This window comes from Schistocerca cancellata, chromosome 2 (genome assembly GCF_023864275.1).
Source record: "Schistocerca cancellata isolate TAMUIC-IGC-003103 chromosome 2, iqSchCanc2.1, whole genome shotgun sequence".
In the NCBI taxonomy this organism is placed as follows: domain Eukaryota; kingdom Metazoa; phylum Arthropoda; class Insecta; order Orthoptera; family Acrididae; genus Schistocerca; species Schistocerca cancellata.
This window is the reverse complement of record NC_064627.1, coordinates 828,872,328-828,891,375: the sequence shown is the minus strand read 5'-3', so window position 1 is coordinate 828,891,375 and position 19,048 is coordinate 828,872,328. Positions and strand designations below refer to the sequence as shown.

The 19,048-nt window shown below is 44.3% G+C and overlaps 1 protein-coding gene across 1 annotated transcript in view; it reads right to left on the bottom strand.

Moving 5' to 3' along the window:
* Window positions 1–19,048, bottom strand: part of LOC126162716 (leucine-rich repeat-containing G-protein coupled receptor 5-like) — a 381,094-nt gene that overhangs the window by 39,732 nt on the left and 322,314 nt on the right. The window contains exon 5 of the mRNA XM_049919375.1: window positions 6,249–6,583. Coding sequence (XP_049775332.1) covers window positions 6,249–6,583 — 335 coding nt within the window. The remainder of the gene's footprint in view (window positions 1–6,248; window positions 6,584–19,048) is intronic.

The following is a 19,048-nucleotide window of genomic DNA, read 5'->3' as shown; positions in this document are numbered from 1 at the left end:
AGCTGGCCAACATGTATCAAAGAATGAACCGACAGTGGAGTATGATGCCAAAGGGAATGGATAATAGGTATAATCTGTTTGATTTTTGTCCATATTAGCAATAAAATGTGAGTTACATAATGGTTTATACTTTTTTATTACAGAGTATTAAGAACGTCCATATGTTTACTTCATAAATTTTAACTTTTCGTCAAGGAAGTGTACCATGATTGTCTACAATGGATTGGCTGTCTTCCCTGTAGATTCATTTTAAGGAAAAATGAGAAGAAAAACAGAATTTCAGCATAATTTTAAGTTTCTTGTATCTCCTGAAACGTTTACTTTTTTGGACACCTGGGACTACTCAATATTCCCATTCAACTACTACCTACTCTGCCAGAAAAATTAATGCAACACTCTCAAGGACTGTAACTCATTGCTCCCGGGTCACGTGCGTACTGAGTGGTTGTAACGTTACTAATTCCTTTGTCATAGTCATTGGCAATCAAATGGCGTTCAGGAGGCCTGTGGTGCACTAGATATCAGAAATGAGCCGTCTATATCCGCTTTAAACTCACCATCGTATCCTGCTACTCCGTCTCCAAATTCGTCGTCTCCATGTCCCCATAGACTCGACTCCGGAGTCACCGCCGCAGCCCACTCGTCAGCTGAATCTATTGTAGGGTACAAATGGACTCGACTCTCTCAGAGAAGAGAGCGAGTACACGAGTTGACAAGTATAACCGCGGACTAGCGCCACTCCTGCTACATATGCAACCGTTTTGAAAGAAACTTCCGCCATTAACCTGTAGATTATTAATTTATTTCACACAATCACGGCTTTATAGCCATTGTGCAAGATGAAATGTCTCAAAACGTCCGACCTGCCTAAATGACACAAACAAATTATACACTGATCTACTGTCGATATAAACGTGTCCAGGCGACAGCAACGTCACCTGGCGAGGAATGACTGCTAATCAGACGATCCACGCACGGTGCCTGTAATATGAGTGACCGTGCTGTCCTGTGCAGAATGGGAAAGGCGGGCGATCTGAGCGTGACCGAGGGCAGATGGCGATGGCCCGAAGGCTCGACACGGGCATTTCAGAAACTGCACGACTTGTCAGGTGTTCGAAGAGGGCTGCGGCAAGTGTTTCAACACGTGGCGGAACAGAGGTGAAACCGCGATGTGACGTTGTAGGGTTGGGCGGCCACCTCTTAATACAGATGTCGGACGTCGTAGGCTGGGAAGACTGGTACAACAGGACCGGCGGCGAAATATGGCGGAACTAACATCAGACTTTAATGCTGGGCAGAGTGCAAGTGTGTCTGAACACACAGTGCATCGAACACTCCTAACGATGCGCGTCCGCAGCTGATTATCCATGCATGCGCCAATGTCAACAGCACCGACACTGGCAACAATGGCTGAAATGGGCACGTGACCACCGACAGTAGACCCTGACACAGTGGCAGAGCGTTGCATGGTCTGACGTATCCAGATACCTTCTTCATCATCAAGTTGCTAATCTTTGCACCACTTTCTTCATCATCAAGTTGCTAATCTTTGCACCACTTTGAAATCTTATCAAGATCTGAATACTTCTGCGGTTTGTTCCAGACAGTATTTCAGTATAGATAACTGCATCATGTGCAAAAGGTCTGAGGTTACTATTAGTATTGTCTGCAAGGTCGTTAATAAGCGTATACCATATGAGCGGCAAAGGTCACAACAAACTTCCGTGGGGCACACCGTTAGTCGTATTGTATTGTATTGTATGTTAACCGAGGACCTAGAAACGACGGAGAGGCTCCGTCCTCGCCCCAGCCGCAGTGGTCCACAACCCCACGACGACTACCGCAGTCCACTTCACCCCTCCGCCGCCCCACACTGAACCCAGTGCAGTTCGGCCCCCGGTGCACCCCCCAGGGAACGTCTCACACCAGACGAGTGTAACCCCTATGTTTGCGTGGTAGAGTAATGGTGGTGTACGCGTACATGGAGAACTTGTTTGAGCAGCAATCGCCGACATAGTGTAACTGAGGCGGAATAAGGAAACCAGCCCGCATTCGCCGAGGCAGATGGGAAACCGCCTAAAAACCACTCACAGACTGGCTGGTTCACCGGACCTCGATACAAATCCGCCGGGCGGATTCGTGCTGGGGACCAGGCGCTCCTTCCTGCCCAGGAAGGCTACATCGATAGTTACTTACACATCTGTAGATAACTCTCCATACAAGATAACTTGCTGCGTCCTCCCTATCAAAAATCCTCAATCCAGTCACCAGTTTCGCTTGATATCCCATGGGACCGTGCTTTTGATAATAAGTGTATGTGTGGTACTCAATCAAATGCTTTCGAAAATCGAGAAATACTGCATCCACCTGCAGGGATTCAGTTTGTAGGGATATGATGATGGATGATAACGTAGCCTCAGTCAAAGTGAAGCAGGTGGTTTCATTGATAGAATAGTGGGAAAATAGAATCAGTCAACAAAGAAGATTGCTTACAAAAAAAAAAAAAAAAAACTGGTGCAGTCCATCCTGGAACATTCTGTGTGGGACCAAAGCCAGATAGTTAACCAGGAAATATTGAGCTTATAACAAGAAGGGTGACGCAGATGCTCACATGTTTGTTTGAAACATGGGAGTGTGTTCTGAAAATGCTGAGCAATCTGAACTGGAAAATGCCTGAGAATCTAGGAAAGTACCACAGCCTGTTATGTATTGCTCCAGCAGGGACTGCGAACAGAGTTGGACCAATTACAGTGTTCACAGAGGATTCAAGTAATCGTTTTCCTACACTCCGCACGTGATTGGAATGGGAAGAAATCTTAATGTGCTGTACTACTGGAAGTATCTTTTCCCGAGCACTTGACAGTAGTTTTAAGAGTATCAATGTATTTGCACTACTGCAGAAGTCCGGCATCCAGTCACGAACTTTGTCCGATGTGCCGTAACATCATATTTTGTTCAGCAGACAACAGGACACAAAATAATATTGTTAGGTTGGCTACAAGGACATAAGTTCCTCGTTCACTGAACCACTCGTAAAAGGATAGCATCACCTGTTAGGTGTACACACCATCTATTCCTGTCACCATAGCATGTAGTAATGTTAGAACCGAGGTATTCTAGGCAATTACGATGACTGGTTTTGGCAGCTGAAAATTTGCATGAGATGTAAAGTGGATGTAGGATCACATCGACTTGTAGGCCATGGAGCAGATGGGTGTTCCGCAAGGCTCATCCGAGAAGAGAGGCACACTTCCCTCTCCCCCCCCCCCCCCCCCCATTTCTGACCCCCCAGCGGCTGGATACAGCAATGAAAGAGTGGTGTAACAAACAATACCCCATAGCACGGTAGAGGCGGAAGGTACTAAAAGCACAGTTGCGGGTATTCGCAACAGTATATGAAATGATGTGGTCCTCAACTACGCACTCTCAGACTCAAAAGTTGAAATATTAAAAGTTTTGGCTGGTTTCGTTGTCTAGGGGCTGGTATACGTAGTTGCCGCATTACAAGCCAAATACTGCTTAGTCTACAGTATGCAATATGAATATACACATGAAACGAATGGTCTAAGGTTCCTATCACTCGGCAATCGCGAATGTAACGTAGAAATTTATAAATAAAAGATTGCAATAAATACAATCTGCAGGTACTATCTTAACGACTTTAAATCATGAGTATGATAGTAGAAGTAGTTTTGAGACTGTGGTATATTTCTGCAAAACACTTATTGGTGTTGACGGTCCAGCAATTAAATAAAATATAAGTTGAATAACAGGGAAACAATAGATTCCTACTGTATGTAATTAGTTATGAACAACAACATAGCTCGTGAGATATTCACTTCTAAACACATACTACGTCTTCACTGTAGAAACCTCGGAAATCTCACAAGTTCACAAGTGCGCACTCGCGCAAACCGCTCCACACTCCAAGTCTCTCGTCACAGTGCGTCGCTCGCGCCGTCCTGTCCCAACCCAAACGCCCCCCCCCCCCCTTTTCCTGTGCGATTGTCCCTCGCGCCGCATTGTTCGAACTCCCCATTCACGAGCGCTGTGATTGGCTAGAGCGCTCGCGCCCTGTGTCTTAGCTAATGCACACTCACGAACATATTGAAACACTTTCGAAATACTGGATTTACATTTAAATAACTTGAAATTAAATAAATATTCCTACGGCTGGACCATAAAGACGCTCTAACACACATTATTAAATACATAATCAAATCAAATAAACATATATCAAAGGAATAGAAACAAAAGCTAGGTCAGTAGCTTAATGCCTCTGTGCTTTCTAGAACACAGTAAATATTTAACCAATTTCTTCATTAATAGGATATATCGGATATAAACAAAGACATAGATAAATAAATATATTTATAAGCATGCTGCCACCGATTTTTCGTGTCACTGTGGAGTGCTTATGGCCTGACGCGATCGATAGTAATGGGCCACTTTGACCTCCAATACCTCATGAACTATTCAAGTTACATGCTTGTAATTTATACCAATTTAGGTTTGCACTAACAGCTTTCTAACGACACGTCGATCGACGCAATCGGATGAATCGTTTGGATTTTGGAAATTCGTTGCTGGGTGTTACTTGTATAATTTACCGTTAGATACTAAACTTTAAACTAATAAAGATATTGAAAATCTGATTACACCGTCAGGATCGCCGTAAAAATAATGGTAATGTGCATGTTTATTTTTGGGGTATCATGATTCATCTGGCTACTATTAATTTCGATACGAACTGTGAAATGTCTGCCATGATTGTTTCGCAAAGTCCGCCATCTTTGGCACTCCCGGCATGTCTCCTACATCGACACAGCGTCACCACGGAATTCGCAGCCACGCGGCCGATGGACCACGTGGTCCGGCCGTGGTGCGGCCGCTGACGAGCGACGGCGCGCCGAGGCTCCTCAGCGCGGCCTCGCCAACTCAACTTAGTATTTCCAGGGTGCCACAACTCGCCCGTTACCTCACACAGTGCTGATCAGAAAAACACACGTGAGTCTTTTCAATTAGACTGTGCGAGAGTCCACGTCTATCAGTTTCTTCTGATATAGCGTAAGTTGAAAGAATCGTGATTTTCCTCAATTACTCGTTACAGTAATCATCAGTAACTCTCCTGAAGACGCAGCTCAACAACTTGTAAATAAAATACTATTTAATCTTTATTTGTTAATAATATAATAATAATGTCGTCTGACTAGGGCCTCCCGTCGGGTAGACCGTTCGCCTGGTGCAAGTCTTTCGATTTGACGCCACTTCGGCGACTTGCGCTAATGAATGACTCACTCTCATTGCATTTCACTGACAACCTCTTCACATGGACATATAAGCAAGTCTTAATGCCATTGACATTCTTGTCCATTGGACGTTTGGGTCATCGGTACTCGTTGGAGCAGTGTAAGGCCCAGACGTCTCTTTGCTAAGAGCACTTGTGATTGACATCAGGCACTGCTCGATCGAACTCGGCGCTGCACGAAGCCCAAAAGGAATACCACAGACAAACAAACCACAACAACAACAAGACGTAACCTAAAGAAACTATGGTCCCAATTAGGGGTAACTTTAATTCTCTAGAAGATGATATTGTCCTTGCCCGCCAGGGTAGCCGAGACCGTTAACGCGCTGCTTCCTGGACTCGGGTAGGCGTGCCGGCCCCGGATCGAATCCGCCCGGCGGATTAACGACGACGGCCAGTGTGCCCGCCAGCCTGGATGTGGTTTTTAGGCGGTTTTCCACATCCTACTAGGTGAATACCGGTCTGGTCCCCACGTCCCGCGTCAGTTACACGACTCGCAGACATTTGAAAACACATTCACACTATTTCACGATTTACACTTGATGCAGACAGCTGGGGTACACTAATTCCGTCCCGGGGGTATGGGGTGGCAGCAGGAAGGGCATCCGGCCACCCCTTACAATTAACCGTGCCAATTCCGTACTTAAACCTGCCGACCCTACGCACAATGCGGGATAGAGGCGGTGGCGAAAGAAAGAAAGATGATATTGTCTGTCTTCCTACTAATGCGAATTTCGGTTGTTCATTTATATGCTACTACAGAATGTGACTTTCCCACTAGTCCACTATGTCCATCAGAATTTTAATCATAAAATCGTGAACAATCTCGTACCCTCACAACTGCGTACCGAAATCTGTCTCCCCAGCCCTCGTCGCGTTGTAGCGTCCAGGCAGAAGGCATATGCATAGCGTTGCCAGACGTCGAGCTGCGCGGCCTCACCTGGTGATGTTGTTGAGGTCCAGCCCGAGGACGGCGAGGTAGGGCATGTCGGTGGAGGCGTCCCAGCCGGTGAAGGCGTTCCTGCCGAGCAGCAGCATCTCGAGGTTGGGCCGCGCCTGCGCCATGACGGCGGGCAGCGCGGACAGGCCGCAGCCCTGCGCCGACAGCTTGGTGAGGTGCGGCCCCGCCAGGGGCGCTGCCAGCACCCGGCACGCGCCCGACGCGCCCAGCTCGCGCACCGACAGCTGGCCGGGCCCCGTCAGCGTCATGCGCTCGTTGCGCATCAGCGTCAGCCCGTGCAGGTGCTCCAGCTGCGACAGCGCGCTCATGTTCGTCTGCAACAGCCGGGCGGTGCCTCGAAACCATCGGAACGTCGGACCGAGTCCCATTCGCTGCTACGGCCATAGTCCACACGCTGAACTTGTATGTGTGATAGATTATTAGAATGATGGTAACATTGACAGTTCAGTACATATTTAACAACATATTACGATGTAATAAGTGTCGTACTCGTCGAATCTTGTGGGACTCTCACAGTCAAAAGGCTGCATTTTGGCGACGACACGTTCCCCGGAGACCCTGCACCCCATACTTGCCTCTTTCCTTCCCACATCCCTCCCTACCTGGCCCTCTCCAGCGCGCTCCCCGCCCATCTCCCCCCTCTCTATCCCCCCCTCCGTCCCTCCCTTCTTCCGGTCTCGCTCGTCTCCTTGCGCCTGACAGATCCTCCGTTTTGATCATCATCGTCAGTGTGCCACGTCAGTGTTGTGTTTAGTGCTGTTTCTCCTGTGCGTCAAGAGGTGTGATTTTAATTGTGTACTGCCATGAGGTTCGCCAAGAGGTGTGATTTTAATTGTGTACTGCCATGAGGTTCGCCGTCAGTGTTTGTTACGTGCTACACCATCCGTCGATACCTTTTATGCTCCAGTCATACTGTGCCTTGTGTTCTTTTAATTGTCGCAGTGTGCGGCTTTTTGTGTGCGCTACTTTTAAACAGTTTTTTATCTCCATTTTACAGTCACCCCGTTTTTTGTCTACTGCCTTCCATGATGTTCCCCCTTTTTTATATCTATGTTCACCATATTCTCTCCTTTGTTATTTTTAAATGTCTTCTATTGTTTGTTCTATGTCCTTCGGCTGAAGAGCAGCGGATATGCTGCTGCCAGCCCGCCCCGATGGGGAATTGAACTACAATAAAGAAAAAAAGAAAAACGACGACATGTACTCATGTCAGATAGTCTTAAATTCTGACAGAATGTAACTTTTGCAGTGTTACTTGAAAATAGCCATAAGGCCGAAATTGCAATCGTAATAATAAATATTTTATACAGTCAACGGCGACTGTGATGTCTTTTAAGAAATATTGTATGACTGTGTTTCCCAGTCATAAGAAGTTAATAATCTATACACTTTGCAGTGATGTGCGGAGCGTGAGACGAATTTCACGTCACATTGCTCCTCAGATCTACTTGGAAACGTTTACTAATGCACTGTACTATTAATTAAGTCCGAATATTTAATTATTTCTGCATTTATTTCACCTGGCGAGATCAGAGTCTTCAGGCCCTCTAACCAGACATCTTTAATGAGTCAACATTACAATATGCAATACCGTGTGAAGAAAAAGTGCCACAATTGGCAGTTGATATGCGATTCCTCATCCCAATTTAAGACAAAAGTGTATCTAGCAAAACCTAGTCCCACCAATATGTTTAATAGAAATGTGATTAAAAAAAGGCTCTCACAACACTGTAACTGTGTGAACAGAAACAGGTAGCATGAACTTTCACTGTGCAAGAGCTGTCCCGTTAGCTCCATGAGACGAGGCAATGCCGTAGGGAATAGATATGCAGACTCACCAATGTTCGAGTTGCGTTCACGCCAAACTTCTTTTTTTTTCGGTTAAAACATGAAATGGTAGCCAATTTATACCACCACATTATCTGTATTTAAACATTAAGACGTAACATGAACTTCTTACAGACATAAATCACCACTTTGTTTTGTGCATGATACAAATAAAGTCTATAGAAAATAATAGTGGATACAGTAAGATCGTCTGTATCCAATAAGGTACCAAAAATACAAAAAACGCAAACTGAGCGCGGTAGTGCAGTGGTTAGCACACTGGATTCGCATTCGGGAGGACGACAGTTTAAACCCGCATCCGGACATCCAGATTTAGGTTTTCCGTGATTTCCCTAAATCGCTCCAGGCAAATACCAGGATGGTTCTTTTGAAAAGGGCACGGCCGATTTCTTTCCCCATCCTTGACACAATCAGAGCTTGTACTCTGTCTCTAATGGCCTCGATATAGATGGCACATTCCTTCCTTCTTCCTTCCTGCTTACAGAAACACAAAGGATAGGCTACACTACACTGCATATTAAGAGATGCAAAATAATTCCATTCTGCACATTTGAAGTCCAGGCTTATCTTCACAGAGCTGGTACGTACACGTACAAGCAAGATGTTCAAAGCGACCACCTTGCATTTGCAAGCATTTGGCCACTCGCCGGATTGTACTTTTCTGGACTCTACGCAGCACGCCTGCATCCACAATTGCCGAAGGAGCAATTGCTCGTGTACATCCATGGGTGGAGTACTATAAACTTGTTCCTTTAAGTGTCCACAAAAATAAAAATATAGTAGATTAAGGTCCGCGGAAAGTGCAGGCCAGAACATTGCACCTCTACCACCAACCCATTTCTCCGGAAACGCATCATTGACATAGTTACGCACATTCATTCCAAAGTGTAGCGGTGCACCATCATGCTGAAATTGTAGCTGTCACCGAGCACCAAGTGGAACGTTTTCTAATGCGTCAGGCAAAGTACTGCAAAGAAGCGTAAGATACAGGGGCATATTCAGCTTGTTCGGCAATAGGTAAGGGCCCAAAAGCACCCCTCCCACGATTCCAGCCCACAGGTTTATGCCAAAGCGTGCCAGGAAGCCACGTTCAAAGGGGACATATGGGTTGCGTTGCTACCAACAATGCCTGTTATGGAAGTTGAAAATATCTTCACGAGTGAAGCTAGGTTGATCAGTCCATATCACGTCATTTATAAAATATTCGTTATATTCCACTTCGTGCAAAGCCATTCACAAAACTGTATTCATCGAATGCAGCCTTCTGTTTGCTGGTATTGAGTTAACGTGTAATGACATGGATGCAGTTCTTCATTGTGCAACACTTCAATAACCAGTCTTCAAGATATCTCGAACTGCCTTGCAATGTCACGGATACTTCGCAGAGGTGATTGGCGAACGGTTTAGGGAATCGCATCCTCTGTTTGTGGAGTACGTCTAGTCCTTAGACGACCTCTGTCCATTCTTGTGGACAAAGATTACTGGTTCCCAAAGGCGTTGGTCCAAGTGACGAAAAACACTCTCATCGGGATGGCGCCTTTGAGGGTACCGTGCAACATATCCATGAGTAACAGCTGCAGCTTGGTTATTGGATGCACTCAGCACCAAAAGTATATCGACATATTCATCGTCTGTGTAATCCATCGGGAAGCCGTCCTACAAGAACTTGACAGCACCAGTTACGGTTGTGCACTGCGTGATTAGGAGACACGTGCATGCAGTGTATGGATCCCACCCATGTGGTAGGTTATTGTCATGTGACAAAATGTTGTCATGCTTATAAACGTCGAGAACTATGGAACGGATATCTAAAAAATAAAATAGGAACCTATCGAGGATTTGAACTGTGCTCCATGGTCCATGGTGGTAGTGTATTTTGATGTCCCAGCAGTCTACTCAGGAAGCTACGACTGTTCGTACGGTAGTGTAGGGCGTACACGTTCCTCTGTACATTCCGATGCACTGCATGATGTGACGGCGTTGACAACTCCTCGTTTTCATACACATGTTTTCAAAATGCACCCAATCTGATTTTGCTAGATAAACTCTTGTCTTGAATCTGGATGAGGAATCGCATGCAGACCTCCAAGTGTGACATTTTTTCTTCACCCAGCGTAATGATGACAACAATGGTAATAATGACAGAAATGATAATATCTACTAATTGTGATCACCAGAACAAACATGTTCAACATTGCTGGATATGCACCCAGAAACATTAACGAACATGATTGGTTTGATGGTCCAGGTGCTACGGTGTGAGCAGGCATAATGATGCCGGCCGCTGTGGCCGAGCGGTTCTAGGCACTTCAGTCTGGAACCGCGCTGCTGCTACGGTCGCAGGTTCGAATCCTGCCTCGGGCATGGATGTGTGTGATGTCCTTTAGTTAGTTAGGTTTTAGTAGTTCTAAGTGTAGGGGACTGATGACCTCAGATGTTAAGTCCCATAATGCTTACAAGGGAACATCCCCATCGCACCCCCCTCAGATTTAGTTATAAGTTGGCACAATGGATAGGCCTTGAAAAACTAAACACAGATCAATCGAGAAAACAGGAAGAAGTTGTGTGGAACTATGAAAAAATAAGCAAAATATACAAACTGGGTCGTCCATGCGTAAGATAGGCAATATTAAGGGCAATGTAAGACGAGGAGCGCCATTCATGGGCCAATAAAGGAAATTGTCACCATGACATGTCTTGGGGTGGAGTATACAAGGAATATTCGGCAGACCATCGCAGTTAATTACAGAAGAATCCTCAACACCATCTGTGCTTGTATACGTCAGCATTATCTCCGTACTCTTGATGATATACAAAGAGTGGCTCTCGTCAACATCTATCTGTCCTCTAAATTAAATTACGTGGCGCAAGCCCTGCCAATGCCGAGAGAAGTGGCGAACAGGATTTTGACTGCTTTTGGCCACTTCATCAGCCGCGGCCACATCTTCAAAGTCAAGTACCAAACATTGACTCTATCGATTGAGAACGGAGGATTGAATCTCACAGACGTGTACAATAAAGCACAAGCATTGTACGTCTGTAAAACATATAAACTGTGGAAGCGGTCAGTCGACAGTGTCACCGCATTCTTGTTAAATGAAATAGCGCCGGCCAGCCAGGACGCCCCAATAGACGTTCACCACATCCCAAATGAACTTTATCACCTAAAACATTTCTTCATAGAATATAGCTACATTGGACTGGGAACACCCGAGAAAGATGTCATCAAAGTCAAGAAAATATACCAAAACTTAATGAACTTTCAGACCAAGAACATCATAGAACAAAAATACGTCGGTCACTCTTGGCAAGATATCTGGAGGAACATACACCACCCGTATTTACCAACAAAAGTGCGGTCATTGTGGTACTACTTTGTGAACAGGAAATTTCCAACGAACTCCAGACTACATTCCATTCACCTGGCTGATTCCCCGTTGTGTACCACTTGCAACCTGATTGATACAGATGAACATCAATTTGTATGTGGAAATGCGAATAATATATGGTTGTCAATTAGAAAAAAATTAGCAACTATGCAGAGAAAACCGCCGTATTTGATAACGCCAGCGTGCCTTTTATACCCGGAAGAGGAGCTATACCCCACCTGGAAGAAAAACGCCGTCAACTGGTTGATGGGACACGCGGTATTTTACCTGCTGTCCAGTAAAGAAAGGAGCGAAGGAGATTTTTGGACGTACATTTCCGACCAGCATCACAAGCTACTACGCATGAATAATTATTATGATACATACGCCAACTTCCTCAGAAGAACAGTCATGTGAACTCCATTTTCGATAATGCGATTTCAGAACATGAAGAAACGAGAGACAATTTGATCTTTGGAAAACAAACACGATCAAGTGACGAACATCACTATCTGGTTTAGACTTGGATTTTTTTTTCTAAAATGCCAAGGAACTTGTAATTAATTTTAATTTGCTTTATTACTTTTAAATGTCAGTTGAAAATTATGTACTACTGTGGAATGTTATGACTAATAAAATATTTTAACTTAAAAAAAAAAAACCATGGTTAGCGTGAACAGCTGCGGAACGAGAGGTCCTTGGTTCAAATCTGCCCTCCACTGAAAATTTTGCTTTCTTTATTTGCGCAAAGTTATGATCTGTCCGTTCGTTCATTGACGTCTCTGTTCACTGTAATAAGTTTAGTGTCTGTGTTTTGCGACCGCACCGCAAAACCGTGTGATTAGTTGACGAAAGGACGTGCCTCTCCAATGGGAACCGAAAACATTTGATCGCAAGGTCATAGGTCAACCGATTCCTCCACAGGAAAACACGTCTGATATTTTGTATACGACACTGGTGACAGCATGTGCGTCACATGACAGGAATATGTTGTCGACCCACCTAAGTAGTACACTTGGCGAATGGGTAAAAAGTTTCTTCTACCTTGCCCGATTTAGGTTTTCTTGTGGATGTAATAATCACTCCAAAAAAAGTGATGAAAACATAAGAGTTTTTCACATAAACTGAAAATAAAAAGTTAAAATTTTCGGGCGAGGGAAGATTTGAACCAAAGACCTCTCGTTCCGCAGCTGTTCACGCTAACCACAGGACCACGGAGTTCCTAACCTCACATTGCCCTTAATATTGCATATCTTATGCATGGACGACCCAGTTTGTATATTTTGCTTATTTTTTCATAGTTCCACACAACTTCTTCCTGTTTTCTCGATCGATCTGTGTTCAGTTTTTCAAGGCCTATCCACTATGCCAACTTATAACTAAATCTGAGGGGGGTGCGATGGGGATGTTCCCTTGTTAGAGCCATTTGAACCATTTGCATAATGATGCATGGACCTACCGGTACTGACCTCCAAATCTTTGAACACGGTACCTCACAAGTCAGCCTTATTGTACTCCTTCCCCACGTGCATCTTCTCAGGAGTGTATTCGGTTCTAATTTCATTTTCACGGATGACAATGTGGGACCGCATTGAACGGCGCAAGTAGAGGAGCTCTCGGAACGGGAGAATATTCGGCGAATGAACTGGCCTCTCCGTCTTCCCTCAACTTAAATGACGTCGAGCACGTGTGACATGCGTTTGGGGGGGGGGGGGGGGTTTGCAACACACCCACGTGCACCAATGACTTTCACCTTTCGTCTACCGCGCTGGTGGACGAATTTAACGCCCTACCACAAGAAATCCTTGCCAGACTTGTGCTCAGTATGGGAGCAAATTTCGGAGCATGCATTGCCGTCCATGGTAACACACACCATTATTTGGAATGTCCAGGGAACCATAATGAACTGCGCTGACTTCACTTTAATTATTGCCTTTGAATAAAATTCTGATATCTGTTCGTTTCATTGCGTATTTCTTTCACTTTCCTTCTGTACTATACGGTAGCAGTTTTTTCTACGTATGATACACGTTTCTTCGAGCTACCTTACTTGGCAGTGACACATTATGCCGAAGTTACTTTCGTCTGTGAGTTTTGCACAACAGTGTAAGAACTAACTCAGGAAAGGGCTTCTTCATTGAAAAAAAACTCTTCGACTTCTTATACACGATCGACGTTTCTAAGACTCTGTTGGGATCTTCTTCAGGGTCTCCTGTTGTTCACTATTAGCTGAGCTCTGCCAAAGATCAGTATATTGTTGCTTGTAAAACCAAGTTTCACCGCTCATTTTCTGAGGAAGTCGGATTATTGGGTGTAATTACCCGGTGATGGGTGATGTATTAATTTGCAACATAGCGGAACATGGCTACTGTAAGCTCTTGCGTTTTTAGATCGCTGATGTTGGCAATGGTCAAACACAAAACGCACCGCCCCCCCCCCCTCCACCGCCTGGGAGATTTCTACAGTTTCTTGCCTGTAAGACTGAGGCAGTCGGCAGCTCTGGCTCAGGACATCGAGACAAATAGTAAAATCTACGTCTAGATCTACATACAAACTCCGCAAGCTACCGCATGGTGCAAGGCATAGGATACCTTGTACCAGTACTGGTCATTTCCTTTCCTGTTCAAGTCGCAAATAGAACGAGAGAAAACGACGGTCTATATGTCAACATATGAGCACGAATTTCTCTTATCTTCGTGAACCTTAAGCGAAATGTACGTTGTCGGCAGCAGAATCGTTCTGCAGTCAGCTTAAAATACCGATTCTCTAAATTTTCTCAATACTGTTTCACAACGAGAACGTCATCTTCTCTGCACGGATTCCGTTTGTGTCAACGAAGCATCTGTGTAATACTCACGTGTTAACTGAACCGATCTGTAACAAATCTAGTAGTCCGTATTTAAATCCGATATGGTGTGAATCCCACACACTCCCACAGTACTCAATAGTGAGTCGCACTAATGTTTCATACGCAGACATCTTAACAGATTAACAACAATTACCTAAGAAAAAATTACCTAAAAAAAGGCAAAGGTCCCGAGTTCGAGTCTCGGTCGGGCACACAGTTTTAATCTGCCAGGAAGTTTCATATCTGCGCACACTCCGCTGCAGAGTGAAAATCTCATTCTGGAAACAATTACCTAAATTTCTCCGTATAAACCGAAGTAGATCATTCACCTTCCCTACTACCGTCCTTACATGCTCGTCCCATTTCATATCGCTATGCGACGTTACACCTAGATATTTAGCCAACGTGACTGCGTGAAGCGACACACTTTTTTTTTTCGGTCATCAGTCTACTGACTGGTTTGATGCGGCCCGCCACGAATTCCTTTCCTGTGCTAACCTCTTCATCTCAGAGTAGCACTTGCAACCTACGTCCTCAATTATTTGCTTGACGTATTTCAATCTCTGTCTTCCTCTACAGTTTTTGCACTCTACAGCTCCCTCTAGTACCATGGAATTCATTCCCTCATGTCTTAGCAGATGTCCTACCATCCTGTCCCTTCTCCTTATCAGTGTTTTCCACATATTCCTTTCCTCTCCGATTCTGCGTAGAACCTCCTCATTCCTTACCTTGTCCACCTAATATTCAACATTCGTCTATAGCACCACATCTCAAATGCTTCGATTCTCTTCTGTTCCGACACACTACTAATGCTGTATTCGAGCATTACGGGATCGTTTTTCCTGCTCATGTGCGTCAACTAACAATTTTCTATATTTAGAGCAAGCTGCCGTTCATCACATCAACTAGAAATTTTGTCTAACAATAAGGCGTCTGTATTCTCCTACAGTCACTCAACGACGACACGGTGCCACGAACCAAAGATCTTCAACAAACACGGCAGATAGGTGTTCACCCTATCACTCAGATCATTTATGTATACAGAGAATACAAGATCTACTCTACCAACCCAGCCGTTGTCACATACTTTTCCTAACTACTCTACAGATCGACAGCACTTTTTCATTAGACCGTGTTGCGGAGAGGAAGACACTGTGAGGGACCAGTATTGTTCAGCCACATTTGTGTGTGCTAGCAAGCTACGGCCCCGCACACACGAAATGTCGAAAACAGTGTCTCAGATCACGGCTTATGGTGACCAGTCCTAGTTCAATTTGTCTTCTGTAGTTGATTGTCCAGGAAAATGAGCTACAAAATATTAAAATTACGCAACAGGCTGGGAGTTGCTCTACGTTAAGACGGGGACCCTCCATACTGTAAATCACGGATTTTGACGCGCTTTAAATATGTTGTAGAGTCACTTACCCTTAGTACCAGTCTATACGGGTTTTTAGCGACGGGCCTTGGTTTTTGAGAAAATCGATTTTGAAGTTCATTGCGAGATTTGTATACCTGTAACATTACATGTTTTTCGACCAAGTCGACGTAGCGCAGCGGTAAAGGTTACCGGCTACCGCAGTGGAGGTACCGTGGCGAACCCCAGCCACAGAACAGCCAAGAGAATATACTGGGCCTTCAGGGGGAAGCCGGCAAAAAACAAAATTGAACACAAACTCCCGCAATACAATTGGAAACAAATATGGGGAAACGTCTCGGAAAACGAGTTGCCTAAACATGCGAAGGAGACATGGCACAAAGTAGTCAACAGAACGGTACCAACCAACCAAAGACTGGCGGAGATAAAACGCGTCGCAAGTGACAAGCGCGACGTATGTGCCATGACCGACACCCTCGAGCACCGATTCACCTGCGGGAATGCCATCAACATCTGGGAAGCGTGCCAGCAGATGGTGGCCCACATCAACAGAACGGCGCCGGGAAGCATCACAGTGGAAGCAATCACCGCCCCAGATTGCAACCCATTTCCATGACCCAAGCGACTGGCGACTCTCTGGATCCTCGCCATGACGGCAGCGAGGAGGCAGACCGACCAGCTGGCCTTCCTGATGGACCTCTGGGAGGGGAACAAGACGGCCCAGCAGCACAGGCGTTACCGCGATAACTTCAGAAACTTCCTGCAGATTCCACTGCAGAAAGCGATCGCCAGAGTCCTCCCCAGCCTGTGACCTTCAGCACCGCCACCAGCCACCTCACCACACTCACCACAAGAAGAACGGTGTGCAGTGATAGTGAATGAGTGCAACAGAAAAGATAAAGTGCTTTTTCCTCTCACCTCAAATAGTGAAGTATAGTAGTATAAAGTGTTTCTTCTTAGTGAAATCAGTGATACAAAGTGCTTCTCACCAAACATCTGTCATGCTCGCAGCCACATTAGTGTGGAAAGTCTGCCCAGTAGTACTAACAGTGATTTTTTTTCTCTGTCTTCCTCATTTTTGTACTATATTGTCTAGGATACAAGCATAACTTAATGGAAAGTGCCAACTACTCATAATTTTTTTTGAATGATTTCCTATAAAATTTATATTCCTATAAAATTTATATTGTTTACCCAAACTTTCCTCTCTGCTTCTCTTATATAATATGACATAATTCTTTCTTTCTTCTTCAATTTATACATAATCTGTAGCACATGTAAAAAAAAATTTCTTCCACTTCTGCTCCATCTATCATGCTGATGTTTTCCCTCATACTGTCCCACATAACAGTGCAAACTAGAGGAAGAGATCAAACCAGAATACACAATGTGAATGTGGCATCACAAGTGCATGACATACAGAAATTTGAACTCAAAATCAATGTGTCGATGCTATGTATAAATTATTATGCCTGTCCTGCAATGCTTTACCCAAACAAAAAAGACGACAAACGGCCATGTAAAAGGGCTCAAGGAACAACAATAAGAGAAAAACGAAAAGAATATACAAACGAAAACCTGTAAAATGACAGTAATGTTAGCCAACTCTAGAAGTAGGTTAATAGAATGAAATGTTTCTTTATTTAAATGTATCGTTTGTTAATACATTAACATTAACATTAACATAACATTATTTAATGTTTGTTAATACATTTAAATAAATATATATGGTTACAAAAAAATGTTCGAATCCTGCTCGCGCTTTTTTTTTCAAAATCGACCGAATTTTGCAATTTTATTTCAAGGAATATCAACAGAAAGTGTAAGGTGTGCGAAATTATAAAGATATATTCAGTTATTAATTTTTTCAAATAATGATTCCGTTTGTGGTTCGCAGTTGGAGTTCCAAATGTTCGTACAACGGTCGCTTCTTGTATTACCTGATACCGATCTCCACCCATTATCGTCCCTTCTCCCGTGAATACCGTTAGCTGCCACGGGAACCCCAGTGCCTAGGCCAATGAGGTTGCGAGTTACATTCCTTTACGTTCGCATCTAACTAAAGCGTTACTTGCTCGCAAAGCGTCTCTAGTGCTGTGTGTTAGAAAAATTCTGTGAAATGGAAGAACCAAGTGTTTCTGCAGTAGTGCAGCCAGAAGAAGATCCACAAGTAGAGGAGTTAAACGAAGAATCAAAAGGCGAAATCACAAAATTATTTAATGTACGCCGAAATCTACTCCGCGATTTGAATCTCGTAATGAATACACCGCCTGGCGTGATCTCTGCCAATTCCGTTGCAATTTGCGATGAGATATGTATCGCAATACATGACCTCTTGGCCGAAAGACAGAGCATTATTGATGATGAACTGATAGATTTCAACGAAGAAGATGAATTGGGAGAATATGATGCGAACCACAAACGGAATGAATATTTGAAAAAATTAATAACTGAACAGATCTTAATTTCGCACACCTTACACTGTTTGTTGATATTCTTTGAAGTAAAATTGAAAAATTCGGTCGATTTAGGAGGAAAAAAAAGTACACAAGCAGCATTCTAACACGGTACCTGCAGCGCGCTAGCTGTGAACCTTTACCACTGCGCTAGACTGACTTGATTGGAACAGACGTGATGTTACGGGTATACAAACCACGCAATGAACTTCAAAATCGATTTTCTCAAAAATCAAGGCCCGTCGCTAAGAAACCGGATAGCCACGTACTCAGGGTAAGAGCCTCTACAACATATTTGGAGCGCATCAAAATCCGTGATTTACATTTTTTTTTTCTTTATTGATTTTCGATCCCCCCCGCCCCAAGGGGGCGGGCTGGCAGCAGCTTAGTATGCCGCTCTTCAGCCTACAGAATTTGTTTAAAAAAATGAAGATAATAAACAATAAAAACAGGCGATAAAATCGGAGATTTAAATGGTAATATGGCGGAAAAAAGGTCGAACTTAAAACATAGAAACAAAGGGATGATGATACTAATAAAATACATATGAAGCAGACAGGTAAAATAATAGACAGACAATTAAAAAAACAGGGCGACAGTCTGGTTTCTGTTCACTAGATACATAAAATTCACGCCCAGCGACAGCATGATTTCTGTTTGCAACATTTTGGAAAGACGAACAACACTGAACATTCACTTGAACACTCCACTAAAAAGTTGGTAAATATGACATACCACAGCCGAACGCAGGTGGGGGGAACCTGGACAGATGATGGGAAAATAAAAAAGGGGGGAAGGAGAGGAAAAACGAAGGGGGGGGAGGAGCCGATGGAGGACGAGGATCCATAAGAGGGGGGGGGGGGTGCTCGGCAGACGCGACTGGG